Source organism: Cucurbita pepo, chromosome LG05, assembly GCF_002806865.2.
Source record: "Cucurbita pepo subsp. pepo cultivar mu-cu-16 chromosome LG05, ASM280686v2, whole genome shotgun sequence".
NCBI classification, from domain to species: Eukaryota; Viridiplantae; Streptophyta; class Magnoliopsida; order Cucurbitales; family Cucurbitaceae; genus Cucurbita; species Cucurbita pepo.
Genome location: NC_036642.1, coordinates 5,149,694 through 5,167,008, shown reverse-complemented (window position 1 = coordinate 5,167,008; position 17,315 = coordinate 5,149,694). Strand labels below are relative to the sequence as shown.

At 38.3% G+C, this 17,315-nt stretch overlaps 2 protein-coding genes across 4 annotated transcripts; one reads left to right on the top strand and one right to left on the bottom strand.

Moving 5' to 3' along the window:
- Window positions 1–5,604: 5,604 nt before the first annotated feature.
- On the top strand, window positions 5,605–11,103 carry LOC111795994 (isovaleryl-CoA dehydrogenase, mitochondrial). Its single transcript, XM_023678666.1, has 15 exons — window positions 5,605–5,794; window positions 6,112–6,195; window positions 6,310–6,367; window positions 6,695–6,819; window positions 6,943–6,987; window positions 7,333–7,381; window positions 7,485–7,594; window positions 8,474–8,550; window positions 8,769–8,819; window positions 8,912–8,976; window positions 9,604–9,758; window positions 9,837–9,877; window positions 9,970–10,024; window positions 10,316–10,372; window positions 10,745–11,103. Exons 1-15 carry the CDS (start codon window positions 5,684–5,686, stop codon window positions 10,889–10,891), a joined length of 1,230 nt encoding a protein of 409 aa, XP_023534434.1. The 5' UTR covers window positions 5,605–5,683; the 3' UTR covers window positions 10,892–11,103.
- Window positions 11,104–11,142: 39 nt separating this feature from the next.
- On the bottom strand, window positions 11,143–17,315 carry LOC111795958 (auxin response factor 4-like). Of its 3 annotated transcripts, none has more exons than XM_023678607.1 (12): window positions 16,377–17,313; window positions 16,207–16,263; window positions 15,857–16,051; window positions 15,657–15,741; window positions 15,504–15,594; window positions 15,272–15,436; window positions 14,096–14,215; window positions 13,943–14,018; window positions 13,259–13,412; window positions 12,498–13,174; window positions 12,218–12,408; window positions 11,143–11,534 (listed from the first exon to the last, which is right to left on the bottom strand). In XM_023678607.1, exons 1-12 carry the CDS (start codon window positions 16,716–16,718, stop codon window positions 11,348–11,350), a joined length of 2,340 nt encoding a protein of 779 aa, XP_023534375.1. In that variant the 5' UTR covers window positions 16,719–17,313; the 3' UTR covers window positions 11,143–11,347. The 3 variants fall into 3 exon arrangements, with proteins under 3 accessions (XP_023534375.1, XP_023534376.1, XP_023534377.1); XM_023678608.1 differs by having other exon boundaries at window positions 12,498–13,171; XM_023678609.1 differs by lacking the exon at window positions 11,143–11,534 and having other exon boundaries at window positions 12,284–12,423; window positions 16,377–17,315.

The following is a 17,315-nucleotide window of genomic DNA, read 5'->3' as shown; positions in this document are numbered from 1 at the left end:
TTCGGATTACCTTGTTGATCGAATATCTCAAGGCAAGAACATTGTTTGAGATTCGAATCATTCCACAAGCAAGATTGATCATGTCTAGATTGAATGATTCTTGTTGATCAAATATCTCAACGCAAGAACACTTGTTTGAGATTCGAATCACTCCACAAGCAAGATTGATCATGTCGAGCTTGAATGATTCTACATGCAACCTAAACTACATAGAATTGCAAAGAAACTTAGTCATTCGCTAAAGAAAGCACAAATGCTTTTTTTACTTCATTCTACTTACAAATACAGCATACATGGCTTTATATAGCCTCAAAATGAAACTATTAAAGGCATTCCAAGAATGTAACATTCATACTTTATGGTCATAATTAACCATGATGTAAATGTAACCTAAAGTAAATATAATGTCTTAAAATACATTAATGAAATACAATAACTCTAAATTACTCTAAATTGTAATCCACCCAAAATTTATAACAATTCAACTTCATTTCTATTCAATGTGGCATGAATTGAAATATCTTTTGATAATTTCAACCGCATTTTCTTTGCATCTTCATTGAAATATATTGTATGATTGATGTCTCTTGGTTCATATTAGGAGAGGCAAGTGAGTTGGTTGGTGGAAATGCAGTTATGCCGGGTGGACTCAAGTCAACTGGGAGGTGGCATCGTCTAACGTATAATAAAAGCACACTTGATCTTCTCGTTTCACTCTGCTTTTTAGTTGAGACACCTATGTGTTCTCATCTAAGTAAGATGTACAGTGCTCGGGGAGCGCACTTGCAAAGGACCAACAANACCCGGGCGTTCCGATCTCTAAATGGATCCGCTATAGCTACTCGATCTCGATCAAATGGCTTTGGATCTGTCTCTACATCTGGAATATCTGTCAGAGGCTATGGAACTCAATATCGATCTGAAACAAGGAAGGGGTGCTCCATAGCGAAAACGGAGACTGCTTCTAGCCAACATCGGCTATGGCTCACGCCCATAATAATAAGGAAGGGCATCTCGGTATGGGGTTGGATCATCGGCCCGGGTGATGGCTCCCCTTACTAGTAAAGGGAACTCGAAGGGATGCGGGGGTATCGGTACTGCTCTCGTTATCATCGGCGGATATGCTTTTTATTAGCTAGCGTGGGTCTTTCTCTACTGCTGTTGGTATCGGCTTCTGTATATGCTTCTGCTTTTACTGATGCTTATGGATTACTTGCTGGCTGGATCGAACCCAAAAACGTCTCGATTTGATCGGCCTCGAGTGGTGGATCGAATTCACACTCAACTGCGTCATCACAGCTGGGATGCCCAACCTTTCTATCTCTTCCTTCTAACTTCTCCATAAAGTAAAGGGGACTCTTCAATCCTCCTCCGATCGGTTCCGACAGTCTTTTCTTCACCTTCTCTTCTCGGCATGATCCAGGCATTCAAGCTAGCAGATCAAATCATGGGTTCTCATCCCCTTGGGAGAGGCAAGTGAGTCGGTTGGTGGAAATGCGGTTATGCCGGGTGGACTCAAGTCAAGTGGGAGGTGGCATCGTCTAACGTAAAAGCACGCTTGCTTTTCTTGTTTCACTCTGCTTATTAGTTGAGGCACCCGTCTGTTCTCATCTAAGAAAGATGTACAGTGCTCGCGGAGCGTACTTGCGAAGGACCAACGACGAGCTATATAGAGGATAAGAGAAAGAATCCCTTATACTTAGATTACAAGAAAGTGTCCGGGGTTGAAGTTCAGTTTCTTTGTTTTTCGTCTGAATATTCTGGAGCTAACCATGCATAAACTACACCGGATAAGCTAGTACGAAAAGAATCTATATAAATGGAGAACGGATACGCCCAATACATTAGAAACTCATTGCCCAAAAGACCTTTTCGACATAAAAAAAAATTACTGTAATGTAATGAGAGTGTGGATTCCAAATAGTAACCTCCCATTGCTCGAGATCCGATAGCATGCAGCAACTAGTTGTAAGAAAGAAGGGGGAGGAGAAAGATATATAGAAAGTGTGCAGTGAGGGTGGTTGTAAATCACTAGGTAGCCAGTCTTTACTTAACTCGGACCAAGCAATGTCAACTCCCATGCCTTTCTTGGTTGGACCAACCCAACCGGCGACTTTTGTCTTCCTGAATTGGGAGAGCAAGAACAAGTCTCTCTTTTTTATGGGGGGAGCAGAGCAGTCAAAGAATAAACCAAACAAAATGATTGTTCTCAAATGGCTATTCCTCACAATTGCTCCTTGTGATGCAGCGGAACCATGGCAATTAGGATCTCAAGACGCAGCAACACCTATGATGCAAGGAATAATAGACTTACGTCACGATATCTTTTTCTTCCTCATTCTGATTTTTGTTTTCATATCACGGATCTTGGTTCGCGCTTTATGGTATTTCTACTGTAAAAAAAATCAAATACCGCAAAGGATAGATCCAGCCATGACTATAGCATGACTGATACCACAAAGAAAGGGTATCTAAGTCACACCAGTGGAATAGCTTTTTCATAATAATTATCTCAATACAATCAACCATGTTTTAGGTTCTCGTTGCGGGAGATCTTGGAACGTGTCCTGTGAATGCGCATACAATTAGGGTCACTGTTCTAAGTTAAGTAAAGGCGGAGAGTGGATTCTAGATTATATCAGTCGAGTAGGCTGGACTGGGGTTCTGGAAAAATCTCTACAAATTAGTGTTCGATAGAGGGGATAGGATCCATATGCTCTTTCTTTCTCAATTTGATTTATATAAAGATGTAAAAACAAAAGGGATGTCTATTCTATTCCTCTTTGTTTTTCCGTGCAAGACAGGAAAGCGCCCTCCTTTTGTCATCCCTGTAGTTTTTCAGATTTTGTATTGAACACATGGTGTAGCTAGGACCTGAAAAATCCTCTTTGAGCCAATGTTCACACCCCTATTTGTTTGAATAAGGCTAGTAAAGAATGCTCGTCAAGTTCAGATAAGGAAATGCTTCCCCCAACCATTAAAGGAAAGGCTCAACGAAGGGAGGGGAATGAAAACGCTTTCGGAGATTGAGATTGGATTTCTTTTTCATAAAAAATGAAGAAGGCCAAGGATGGCCTACAGTGCGTCTTATCTGAAGGGAACGCGCTTTTTCGAAAGCGGTGGTATGATTGTCGGGCCCTCTCCTTGTTCCGCCCGCTGGCCTATTGGTAGGATAGCAGTCTTCAGGCTTTGCCTGCCCTTTCTCATAAAGAATTCCGACTTGGCTCAGGAAAGCGCTGGCAACAACAAAAAGGAAGGGGTCTATGTAGTTGCTGCGCCCGCCCCCTTCTTAGTCACTGGGGCACATTCGACGAAAAAGGAGGACCCAATGTTATGCCCCTTATCCTAAAAAAAAAAAAAAAAATGGCTTGGATCCCCTATTTCTTTTTTTTATAGGAAAATCAGCCTGCCCCAAGGAAAAATCTGTGTCCAGGAAGGAGGCTATGTAAATTAGGGTCTTTAAGCCTTCACCCAGCACCTATTAGTTCAATCAACATACATTTCAAAAAGCATTTCAAGCTCAAGCTTCTCGGGCTAACTTCTCAGGCAGAGTTCTTCCGCACGCAAATCTATATATCCTCCTTTTGTCTGTCCACTCCAATTAAGAAAAAAGATTGAAAAGACCCTCTCGTGTTTCTCTTTCATTTGCCAGTTCCAAATCTACATTGTCAGTCAACTGCTGCACCATTTTTCTTACAGGATATCGAGATGAGGTGAGATATCATCGAGGAGGCCAAGTTAAAGAAGATAAGGCGAGTGAATAAGGTCCGAAATCCAATATGAAAACATTTCTGCTCGTGGCCAGACCAAAAAAAATGTGGGAGCAATGTCACTCCATCACAAAAAAAGAAGCAGGAAAGGATAAATTCTTTCCCTCTCTTTCCTTTTATGTCAATTACTTGGTACTTTTTTTCTTCTTTGCCCTTCTCTCTTAAGCTGATTAAAAAAAAGATTTTTTTTCGAAAAGCGTTCCGCCCCTCAATCTTAGACATTTTGGCGAGACTTTCCTTGCCCTCCTGGGGATTCCAGTTACGAATCCCAAACTTCTCGCTTCCACTGGCCGGCTGTTCCCTTTGGCTACTCTCACTCAGGTGCTGACGCTGGACACCAACCCAATCTCAACGAAAAAAGGAAACTTATTGCAACTACATCAAAAACTGAGATTTCTGATGTGAACGGCCGCTTTTTAGAACTAATTCATAGGGGGCAACGTGTGATATATAAAAAAAATATAAGAAGAAAAGATATGCACCATCAACTTGGTGCTCATAATATCTTTCTCCATGTTTTTTGAATAAATCAGGGATTCTTTCTCTTTAAGAAGGTAGCTAGGCAGATTTAGATCGATCGAATCTACTGCCTAATTGGTTTAGCTTATCGATGTCTTTGAGTCCAATGAGGATAAAGAGGATGGTCCGACTTATTTAGCATTTTATAGGAGTGGATGATAACAGCAGAAAAAAGGATGAAGTATTAGCTTGAGAGAGTAAACAATAAAATGACACTTAACAAAACAGAAACGGAAAGACATATGGTAGTAAGGGGGACTCACTTGCTGCAATGCACCAACTCCCCATTGTTGGATCGAATGAGACCTCTATAGAAGCAATTTTGTGGACTAATACGAACTATTTCTCACAAAAAGAAAGATCGGCAAATAGCGTACCAATCAGATCCGCCTCTCTAATTCACATGGAAAAAAACAGACCAAGCAAACAGTTGAATTTGCAGCTACAGGCGCAACATGCCAATGAACATCGAGAGTCGCCCTATGAAGTAAGGAAAAGAGAAAGAGGAAGCGAAGCAAAGGAGCGAGGACCAAAATCTCATTGTATAGTTTGATTATGTGTAACTTATCTCACTCAGAGGCATTTTTTTCCTCATCAACTGCTGCATTCTCCCTAAAAATTCTCCCTAGAAATTATTCAACCTACAATTAGTCAGCATCTTAGTAACTCATTCAGGGATGAATTTAGGTAAAAAGGAGTTCAAATAAGAATTAATGAGGTTTTGGAGCTCTTTCTACCATAGGCGTTCATTTTTGGAAAAAAGTTACCCAACATAGTTTATTTATTATTATTTTCTTTTTTTTCTAATTATTTAGAATCTATTTAATAGATTTATATATTAAATTAATTTTTCTTTTTTTTCTAATTATTTAGAATCTATTTAATAGATTTATATATTAAATTAATTTTTAATAAATTAATTATTGTTTAAATAAGAATATTAGTTTTTACAACTCTTGCGTTGTCCAATGAATTCGATTATTCCGAATCAAGGATAGAGAAACAGATGACGAATTAATTTCTTATCTATGTCACAAGATTTTTGTTAGTATTATTTATATATATATATATATATCATTGATGATGGATATATAAAAAGAAAATGGCTAGATGATGAGTCATAGGTCACATCCAATCCTATTGAAAGTGGTTTTACCCTGTGGTCGCAACTAGCAGAGCACGGAAGAGTTCTTGTTATTCAATTGGATAACAGAGAATCTTCTCTTACTCTAACCAATGAATGTTTGCCACGTAGCGTACATTTTGTTTCATCCCAACTTCCGGCCTATTTACGGAACTCGTATGTCGTTTCACTATTTAAAGCTTCCACGTTTTTCCCCGTCTCTCTTCCATTCTTGCTCCGTTCTTCTTCCGGCCATCTTCCAGTAAGCGAGATGCAGAGACTCTTTGCTGCAAGGACTGCTGCATATGCTTCGATTTTTAGGAAGCAGAGGCATTCTGCTTCATTCTCTTCTGCTCTGCTTTTTGATGATACTCAACTTCAGGTCTCTCTCTTATTTTATGATGATGATGATCTTTCAGTATGATTTGTTTGGAAGTTGTTGATTTCGTTGTCGATGGCCTTCTATTTTTGGATTTTTATTGTTTGAATTGGTCTGCGGAATCTTCAGTGTACCTTTGGTTGGTTTGTGATGTGAATTTATGACCATGAAGCTCGAATTGAGAATTGTTAGTTTCATTTGTGGATGGTTTGTTTTCGATTGTCTTTGGTTACAAGTTATGTACAACCTAGTTTGCATCAGTAGAATGATGAAAGTGTTTGTTACTGATTTTCTAAAAGAATTGATTAAATTAATTGCAGTTCAAAGAAAGTGTTAAACAATTTGCTCAAGATAACATTGCTCCCCATGCTGCAAAAATTGATCAAATGAACTCTTTCCCGCAGGTTAGTTGAAAGTCTCTCTCCCCCTATATATTTACTTCATATGTTTTTTCTTTTCTTTTTTAATTTACAAATGTGAGTTTCTTTATGATTTGGCTAAAATGTACCTTATTGTAGGATGTTAACTTATGGAAGCTCATGGGGGACTTCAACCTCCATGGAATTACTGCACCTGGTAAAGCGTGAGAAATCGTTTTTGATGCTTCCCTCATTCACTGTTATTTGGAGTTATTCAATCTTAATAATTATATTCATATCCTCTTTATTCATGAATTTTCATCTTTTCCGCTTCTAGTTATCATCCATAAAATTTTATTTAATTATACTCTTATTGTACATTATGAGTGTCCTGATGGAGGTAAATCTAATTGAGATAATTGATACATAGTAAGTGCCTTCTTAAATTAGATGAATATTGAGATGGTTGCATATATTTTGCTATAGTACTGTTTCTCTCATTCTTTCAAGATATTTTAAAACTAAGCTATTGATTGTCTTGTAGAGGAATATGGAGGACTTGGTCTTGGTTACTTATATCACTGTATAGCAATGGAAGAAATAAGTCGTGCTTCTGGGTCTGTTGCCCTCTCCTTCGGTGCACATTCTAACCTGTGCATCAATCAGCTGGTAAAGTGAAGTGATTAAATATTGTGTTAGTGACGTCATAGTAGGATTATATGTTGTAGTGAAACCATTAAGTGCAGTATGGACTACATAAGTTATGTTACCTCGTATTTATTGATTTTTCAGGTGAGGAATGGAAGCCCAGCTCAAAAAGAGAAGTACTTGCCTAAGGTTTTATCCTTTCTGCCATTGCTCTTTGTACCCGATTCCCACAATAATGTTCATGTTATAATAATTACCAAACTGCACATAACAATGTCATGCTCGCTTCATTTTCTCTGATGCCTAGCCATCTGGAAGTGTCATACCGGAATTTTTCTGTTTTTTTTTTTTTTTTTCATTTTTAATATAATTGCTGAAGTAAATTTTTCATTCCTTAACAGCTATTTTTTACTAAAGAAGATTTAGTAAATTCTATCTTCATGCTTTCCTTTGCTCTATTGCCTTCTCATTGCTCCTTTCTTTTCTATTAAAGTAATTCTTTTTGGCTACTAACTTAACTATATCTTTGTTAAGCTTATTAAAGGGGAGCATGTAGGAGCTCTTGCAATGAGTGAACCCAATGGTAACTTTAATGAACTTTTGTTTTTCATGTGTGCATGCAAAGGTAGATCCTTTTAAGAACTAAAAATGTTTTCATCCTTGGATGATGCATTTCCTATTTTCAGCTGGCTCGGATGTTGTGAGCATGAGATGCAAAGCCGACCGAGTGGATGGTGGATATATCATTAATGGAAACAAGATGTGGTGTACTAATGGTCCTACAGCTCATACATTGGTAGTTTTTGTTGCAATTTTTCTAAGCATGTTAAAAAAATTCTCCTCTATTTATTGGTTAATACTTGTGTTGCCTAAGAAAAAGATACCGATAGATAATATAGCATTCGATTCATTTATAACTGTAGAATTATTAAAAACAAAACTCCAAAGAAAAATCTTTAAGACCACTGAAATAGTTAGTCATGTTGGATGTGTGATATTTCATCAAAATTACATGACCTTTTTTCTTTGTTGCTATATGGTGAAAACTTTTCTTTCTTTCCTTTTTTTTTTTTAATTATTTTTTTTTAAATTCAGGGGTCTATTATGGTTTGTGAACAACCTTGGACTTGATCACTTTCGTGTTGTGCATATATTAAATGTATTTGGCTATATATGTATTAAATGTATTTGGTTTATATGGAAACCTAGTTTTGATCGGTCATAAGCTTGTTGAAAAGAGCTGTCTTAAGCTTAATTTTTTGTTGTCATAGTATGTTAGCATGAATCACCAACATTTTCAGAGAAATTGGGACCCTTAACTAAAATTACCCTTGCAAAAGCTGATTCAACGGGAATCAATAAACTGAAAGGCCATTTAAGTAAATAGAAATAAAAGAAGAATTGCTTGACACATTCTTCTCCTTTGATTTTGTAGAATTCATAATTGATGTTATCGACCATGCCGTGGGTTTTATTTATTTTATGTATTTTCATGTAATGTAGGAGGGAATAAACATGTTGACGGAGTAACATTTTATAGGTTCAGGTTACATGTAGTAGTTTGTATTCCACCTTAAAATCTTAAAACCACGTAGGATGGTCAAATTGTGGTTGTTGGAACATTTTATTCTTGCTTATTTCATTAACTCATAGCTGATATACACAATTGTATCAGGTTGTTTATGCAAAAACAGACGCAAATGCTGGCTCAAAGGGAATTACAGCGTTTATCATTGAAAAAGGAATGCCCGGGTACTTGAATAATCTTTGGTCTGGTTAATGATAGGTTGAATTTGCAAGTGAGAGTTTTCTGTTCCAGTTCTATAGCATGCAGTCGTGTAGCACCATAGCATATATTTTTTTTAACTGTATTCCTAAACTAACCCTATGCTGCTGATTCCAACATCACTTAGAAACTATGAATGTTCTTATTCCTTCATTCTTATATTGGCTGCTTCTATGTTTCTCAGATTCAGTACTGCCCAGAAATTAGACAAACTTGGCATGCGAGGGAGTGATACGTGAGTCTACTGTGGTTTGAAATTCAAGTTTCTAAAATTAGAGCATGCAATCTTCTTGCCTCCTCCACTAATGTTGGCGATGGTTCGAACAGATGTGAGCTTGTCTTCGAAAATTGCTTTGTTCCTGAAGAAAATGTACTTGGACAAGAAGGAAAAGGTATTCTGCTGGTGTACTACTTCATTCATGCATCTAGTAAATAGTTATATTTATTAATATTTTATCTCTGTAAAATCATTTCAATGAGGTTGGATGCGCAATTGATGGGGCTGTTACTTAATGGCAGAATTCAACACAGGGTTCTAATTTATGGTGGTGGCCTAATTTTGATCAATCTATTTTCTTTTCTCAGTTAAAAGAATCACAACATTCCAAAAAAGAAGAGAAAATATTATGTGATCTTATTGTTAGCAATCTTTGGACCTAGGCATTCAATAATTGTTGTGTAGGTGACGGTAGTTCTCTGACCAAATGTTGCGACGGCTAAATGTGATGTCTCCAAGGAATAATAATATCTAAAATGCTGACATTTCTAGCTCCAATGGCATCTCTTTATGATAATGTTCCAATCGTTAAGATTTTTACCTTTTGAATCTTGATGTAATAATAGATAGAAAAGATACGAAAAAGCTTTGGTGTTGTCATGCCAATTACTTGCTACGATACATATAAATGTAAATAGTAACTACCTTGTCTTGTTGCAGCCTGATTGGAAGAGAACCAAACTATTGCCATCATCATGTTGGTCATTATTTTAGTAGTGTAATGTACTATGTTTTATTTCAGGAGTTTATGTTATGATGTCTGGGTTAGATTTGGAGAGGCTTGTTTTGGCTGCTGGTCCCCTTGGTCTTATGCAGGCATGCCTGGATGTTGTTCTTCCTTACGTTAAACAAAGAGAGCAGTTTGGTCGTCCAATTGGGGAATTCCAGTTTATACAGGTTCTATCACTGTGACTATCTTACCATACTTGCATCTGACGTTTCCTCTAAAATGACTCAATTAATCTGAAATTGCAGGGAAAACTTGCCGATATGTATACGTCTTTGCAATCATCAAGGTAGAGATTTTGGAGTAATTATGTATTATTTCTGATTTCTGATTTCTGATTTTTGTTCTTTTGTCATGTTGACTCTCTCTGTCCCTCTCCAGGGCCTACGTTTATTCTGTTGCGAGGGACTGTGACAGTGGAAAAGTAGATCCCAAGGTTTGTAGGGCATCTTAAGCCTTTTTTTCCCATTTTTTTCCGCTTGAATCTTTTGGTTTCTCTATTAATATATAACATGTTCCTCTGATGTTTAGTTAAATAGAGTACTTTAAGTTTTGATCTACCCGTTGCTACTTTACTCTGATCTTTCACTACTTCTCTAATTAATATTATATAAGCACATGTTCGTAGCAGCTATGCTTTTAACCCATTGTTTCTTTTTCCATGGCCATGGAAACACTTGGTCAATAAATTCCTTGAAGTATTCACCCCGTGTGGTTTTGTGTCCAGGATTGTGCTGGAGTAATATTATCTGCAGCTGAAAGGGCAACACAAGTTGCTCTGCAGGTAAAAGTTGCATTCATTGAACATTTTTTTTTCAATCGTTTATCGCGCAGAACTATCAGAAGCACGTTTCTTTCAGAAGCTTTTGTTTCAGTCAAACTTCGAAAGGAATATTTGTTTTACACGCCATTCTTATCTATTTTCCAATAGAACCATATTACTTCTAAGTTCTATGCCAAAGCAAGAACTTGTGAAAGAAGTAACACCAACTCCAACTTGATGGGCCAATACTTGTCAAACGATTCGAGATTGAATCAATTTAACTGATCAAAATGACTTGATTAAATATGCCATCTTCATATTCACAGTTATTTTAGCACATTATGTGCGTAACATTACCGTGTAAATCGTTCATGTTCTTGTTCAATCTTGCAGGCCATACAATGTTTAGGAGGCAACGGGTATGTAAACGAATACACAACTGGTCGACTACTAAGAGATGCAAAACTATATGAAATAGGTGCAGGAACTAGTGAAGTGAGAAGAATGATCATTGGTCGCTCGCTGTTCAAAGAACAATAGGACAACTTTCACTCGTTGAATTGCTATAGATTTCATCCCACGATCAAAGTCTATACTCATGAGCAGCCCCCTGTGCAGATTTTGAAGAAGCAAAGGTGATTGAGATCTTTATCCACAATGTGTAATTTTAAGGAAACATTCACATTTATTATAAATAATTGTTGCCTTTGTTTGAAATAAATTAAGATGCCTCTGTTCTACTTTTCAAGTTATTTAAATCCCAATGATCTCTGTTTCTACTAAGTTCAAAATATTCAATATCATTCCATACCATTCCACACAGCTTAAAGGATTTGTAGAATTACACTGTCCATTAGAAAGCAGAGGTTTGAAACAGATTCGAACCTGTTGGACCGAGAGGACGAAGCAAAGCTACTGACTTCGAGCTCAACTTTGATATGGAAAACATATAGTCCTAAGGAAATATGGGAAATCACACATCTTGATTACTACTAATTAAAACTCTCTTACTACTGTGGGAGAAGAATCAGGTTGGCCCACTGAAGAGGATTTTGAGGCTTCCATACACAAAGGAGCTTGGTCTAAGCAGCTTTGAGTATCATCGCTGATCACTCCATTTGTCATCTTCTCCACTTCTTCTTGGGTGTATATATGGATTTTTGAAACGGCATCACAGAAGTCACTGAACAGCAAAGAATGAGATTTAAAATGATCATAAGACAAGATTAAAAGCTGAAATATGTTTTAGAACTAATGTCAGAAACGCGCAATACAATAATCTATTCTGCCACCATGATCATCAGAAACACAAGGATAACCTTTAATTGAAGTTAGCCATCAAGCAATATCACGAGACTTTCTACTCAGGCTTGTCGTAAGTTTAACCCGTTACATATTGTCGTTAGCCTCACGGTTTTAAAACGCGTCTACTAGAGAGAGGTTTCCACACCTTTCTAAGAAATGTTTCGTTCCCCTCTCCAACCGATGTAGGATCTATCAATCCACCCCCCTTGGGGGCTAGCGTTCTCGCTGACATACCGCACGGTGTCTAACTTTGATACCATTTATAACAGTCCAAGCCCACCGCTAGTAGATATTGTCTACTTTGGCCCGTTACGTATCGTCGTCAGACTCACAGTTTTAAAACGCGTCTACTAGAGAGAGGTTTTCACACCCTTATAAGAATGCTTCGTTTCCCTCTCCAACAATAACCGTTATTTACATATCTACATTGCTTAACAAGAATCCTTTGGCCGAACATGTTATCCAGATCTTATTTTATGTTCCTAGAAGTTCCACCTTAATAGCCCATCTTAATTGTTTTCATGCAATGAAATAATCAAGATTTCAAGATAAAGCACTTACAGCCATGGATAATCCCCAACAACCATTACGTCGTTCTCGTTGTCGGTGTACAGTACACGCCATCCTTTATCAGGATCTTTCAAGAGTCCTTCCATGCAAAACAGCCGCTCCAGTTCAGAAAGCAGATCAGTATAGCCACTGAGTCTAGAGAGATCAATGGCTCTTCCCACTAGACTACCTTGTTTGTGAACCTTCGCTTAACAAGACTAATATCAGAGCATGGAAGAACAGTAAAAGATAACATTACTGACCAAATTTCTCAGCAGCACCCATTTCTTACCTTAGTACAACTCCTCTTCCCTGAACTCTGCATGTTTGTAGCAGTTTCTGTAGTCAAGGAAAAGCCAAAAAGTCTACAGCCAGTTGAATTCTCATTCACATTTTCATCCTTTGAATTCTTTATATTCGACCCTGAAGTAGTGCTCATAACACTAGCATCAACAGATGGGCTGAACAAGGCACTCTCTCTTGGAAAGTTGCCATCATTTGAGCGCATCACAGCAGCAGCTTGGCCTGTACTGTAAAATTCACTACGAGGGAAATACATGTTTTGGGCTCCATTTGACGCCATGTGATAAAAACTAGAGTTTGGTGAGTGAAATGTGTTAAAAGAGTTGTCACTGAGATTGAACTTTCCCCAAACACCTAAACAATGTTCTGGTTTTCTTGTTTGTGGCCTCAATGAGCATATTTCTTGACCTTGCAAGACCTTCAGGAATCTTTCAGATTCCATAAAGCCTGTGAAAGATGAGTTCGGATGAACCTTTACGTAGTCACCTCTATACTTCTCAGCTCCACCCGACGCTTGATGTGCAGAAGATCGCACCTCGAACTCCAGGGAACGTTTTGTAGTATCACGTCCATAAAACGGTGATACAATACCTACATTTTCTTGACCTTGCAAGACCTTAGAGGATCTAATTGAATCCTCAAAGTCCATAAAACCGCCCCTCCCTACTGTAAGAAAATTTTAATGAATAGTTTTAACAACTCAAGCTTAGAAGAAACACAATATATCAGTTTCAATTTGGTCACTCATACCAGCAAAGGCGTTAGGTGGGGCTGCCTGCAGACTAGTCCTCAGTTTCTTCAGCCTTGGAGAAGACTGAACACTCAAGGGTGGGAGAGAAACAGAAGGTTCGATCTCCCAGGGTGAAACACGTTCTTGATGATCACCGTCTTTATCCCATCGTACCTAATGGATTATAAATATTAGAAAAATATTGTGTGACGACGTTCACATGGTTCTTGCTAGCTTCTATAGTACAGCGTGTAATGTTGTAATAGCCCAAACTCATCACTAGCAGATATTGTCCTCTTTGGACTTTCCCTTCTGGGCTTCCCCTCAAAGTTTTAAAACGCATTTGCTAGGGAGAGGTTTCCACACCCTTATAAGGAGTGTTTTGTTCCCCTCTCCAACCGAGGTGGGATTTCACAATCCACCCCCATGTCCTCGCTGGCACATCACCCGGTATTTGGGTCTGACACCATTTGTAACAGCCCAAATCCACTACTAGCAGATATTGTCCTCTTTGAGCTTTCCCTTCTGAGTTTCCCCTCAAGATTTTAAAACATGTATGCTAAGAAGAGGTTTCCACACCCTTATGAGGAATGCTTTGTTCCCCTCTCCAACCGATATGGGATCTCACAAATACGATTGTCCAACAGATACCCATGGTGCATTCTTATATGCAGCAACACCCTTATGGGGATTATAACACTTACCGTCAAGCATCTCCACTTTGAGTTCGGCCATCTCAAGGGATCCATGTCACCAATTCCGAGAACTACACCATTAAACCTGTAAGAAACAAATACCTATAAATATATTTGTATAACATAGTAAAAACCATTGATCTTGATCGTGTATGGATAAACCTTCTTTCTGGCGAATCATCCATCTCAAATCTCATTTTGAATCTTGTGCCAACGGTCACTGGATTATTGATGCTCTTCACATACTTCTGACAAGATATAACAAACTGTGCATGATATGCCCTGCAAGTCAGTATGTTTAACATGTTATTGTATTTTCTGAGTAAGCAAAGGCTGGTCAAGAACACTATCAAGTTCTAATAATAAACATGAACCAGTATGACACTAAATAGAGAATATTTGAACGAACGGACTATTTCTTAAAAATACCACCAACAGTTCTGATTCAAACTTTTGTTCTTACTTGCAAGATCACAATATTTTAACTTAGAAATCAAGATTTCGCATATGATGTCTATCGATTCACTTAAATCCAAAATTGTACCATCTATCTGGTTTGAGATAACAGCTTTCATAGTTTTTCTGCTCAAGTTCAGAAGTGTTATTATACAATGGGAGGCATTTAGTAACGAACCCCCTCTAAGATTGTTATTTCTTCTCAGTTACAAACAGAGGTGTCTTAATGCTAAACCTAATAGAACATAAATCACAAGGCCATATGATCCCATGTTTGACTCTTGGCAGACCTCAGAAGAGTAATGACCACAAAACCTAGAATACCTACGTCGTAGTAAGTAAAGAATGCTTTCCCTTTTTCATCGTTAAAAAAGGTGGGTTGTTATGATTACATTTACTATCTGGATAATATGGATGCTTGTGATGCTTTGACCTACTAATATCACAAGGCCATATGAAACATGTACTATCAGTTCTAACCTGGCATAGCATTAACCTACTAATATAGTTGGTTATGTTAGAAATCATGAACCATATTGTCCACTTTCGGCATAAGCTCTCATGGTTTTGCTTTTGGTTTTCCCAAAAGGTCTCATACCAATGGACATAGTGTTCCTTACTTATAAATCCATGATCAACCCTTTAATTAACCGATGTGGGACTCCTCTCCCAACTTAAAGCAAAAAGATATTCTCCTTTGCTTGTTACGTAAATTTATTATCATGGATTGGACCCAGGGTACAGATTTACAAAATTCTACATATCTGCTCATACCTCAAAAGCAAAGAGTTTTCCTGATGTCCTCTATCACCGCTCTAATAAAACAGTAATATATAGCTAATTCTATTTCTTGATTGAAGAGTACTGAACCATTAATGATACCTTGGATTGTAAAACACATCAAATATGCTCTTGGTAGATATTGCTTTCACCACACGAGCAAGATCATCTGCACAAGAATTTTGGTTGCCCACAATTGAATCAGGAAGACCATTTCTAGGCCGAACAGCTCGCCTTATGCCCAACCTTAGCTCTCCATTTTCACCCCTGCAGACAATCACAAATGGTTTAAATAAATATGACCAATTGTAGGGGTTAATATGTAGATTCATACCTTAAAAACAGCACTGCATCCCCAGAAATAAGATTCTTTTGGCTTACAAAAAGACTCCATCCAGTAGTCAGCAGATGCCGCCTAGGTTGACCTGCCGAGTTATTAAGAGTTAGTTCAAATATGACAGACAATCAAAGGAGTCTCACATTATACCTCTGTAAATATGTTTAAATCTCCACTCGACGCCATGTAGGTCCTTGGCAATTAGCTCTTGAGACGGCCTAAGCTGAGTGTAATCCTGCAGTAACCCATCGACCTCACTCAGAACATTTCCAAATAAAACAACCCAGATAAAACCCAATTCATTTCATTTGAGAAAAACTTAAAACAAGACATAGGAAAGCAGTAGCAACCAGAGGAGGGAAACAGTCTTCGGCAGCTCTGCGAGGAACAGAGAATCCTCCATGGGTGCTCGTATCAGACGCTGTGAGTGTTTTGCAAAACATGTGAGGTGTAGATCTAGTAGGCGACACTCCGCTCCCATCTCCATCAGCTCCATTCAACGCCAATTCCTCCAACTCTTTGCCCTCTAGACCAGTGCCTAAGAACTATAGAATATCCAAATTTATGGTAATCCACTATAAGGGTCATCTCATCCTCAAGCTAAATTAAACAGAAGAAAATAAGCTACGAACTTTATTAACCTTCCCAAACTCCAAACTACGAGTAACGTACTATAACAAAGTTTTGAATTGGAAACTACCTCTGGCAAGGGAAGCAGAGTAAGTTGTGTGTAGACCTCATCATTCTCCTTATTGGCCTGTCAAAATGGTATGAGCAGTGAAAAGCCGAAGGCTGTCAAGGGAAACTGGGGCGGCTGCTTGAGAGAGAAGAAGGCAGAACATGAATTTAAAATGTAAACCCATTACTTACAAGTAAGTGGACATTGATGACCCTGCAGAGGATCTGCGGCTGGAGGTCAAAAGTGCGCATTTCCATGGGGGAAAAGGGAGAGGCTGAGGCAATCTGCTCCAAGTGACCTTGTGGGAAATAGACAACTACATTTCCTTTCTTAGGCAATGAGGTGAGAGGACCAGCACAAGCATGCCAAAGCTCCAAATAAGTTGAAGAAGAGACGAGAGCTGGCGATGAATTTGAGGAACATGAAGAAGTTGAAGAGGATAAACAATAATTGCAGCGACCCTCTTCACAATTTCCATTGCAATATGCATTCTTGCCCACATCACTGGCTGTTAGGTTCAAATCAATTTCCATGAACACCCAGAGTTACTTCAAGTGTCTTATTGCTATGTTTCCCAACAGAAAGCAAAAAAGAAGAACAGCAACAGAACTAAAACAAGAAAGTGGAATCAATTGGCAATAAGGTGAGAAGAAGACCAAAGCTGTAGAAAACTGGAAATGAGGTCAAAGCATGGTAAAATTGCTAAAAACATATCCAGAAGAGATACCATTAAAGCTAAGAACGGGAGAGAAATGAAAGGGGATGAGTAGAAAAACAACAAGAAAGTAGTGTTTGGATGGATGCTAAACCAGTAGGGTGGTAGCTAAAAAGATAGAAAGAGGGGTATCAAATAATAACAAGAAATTCAAAGTATGATTCCTCGCCCATTTGCAGGTATTGAGAAGAGGGAGCAGAAGCAGCAGACATAGACAATTGCATAGGAAACACAGAAGCAAAAGGCGAAAAAAGGCCAATGCTTTGGTGGCTTTTGGAGTGTTAGAGAGAGAGAGTGCGTATATGTGTGGGTGGGTGGCGGGGACAGGCTAAGACAGAACAAAACCCACACTCCCCCATCCCCTTCTTCTTTGCTTTGCTTTGCTTTGCTTTGCTTTGCCCTTTCCCTTCGGGCC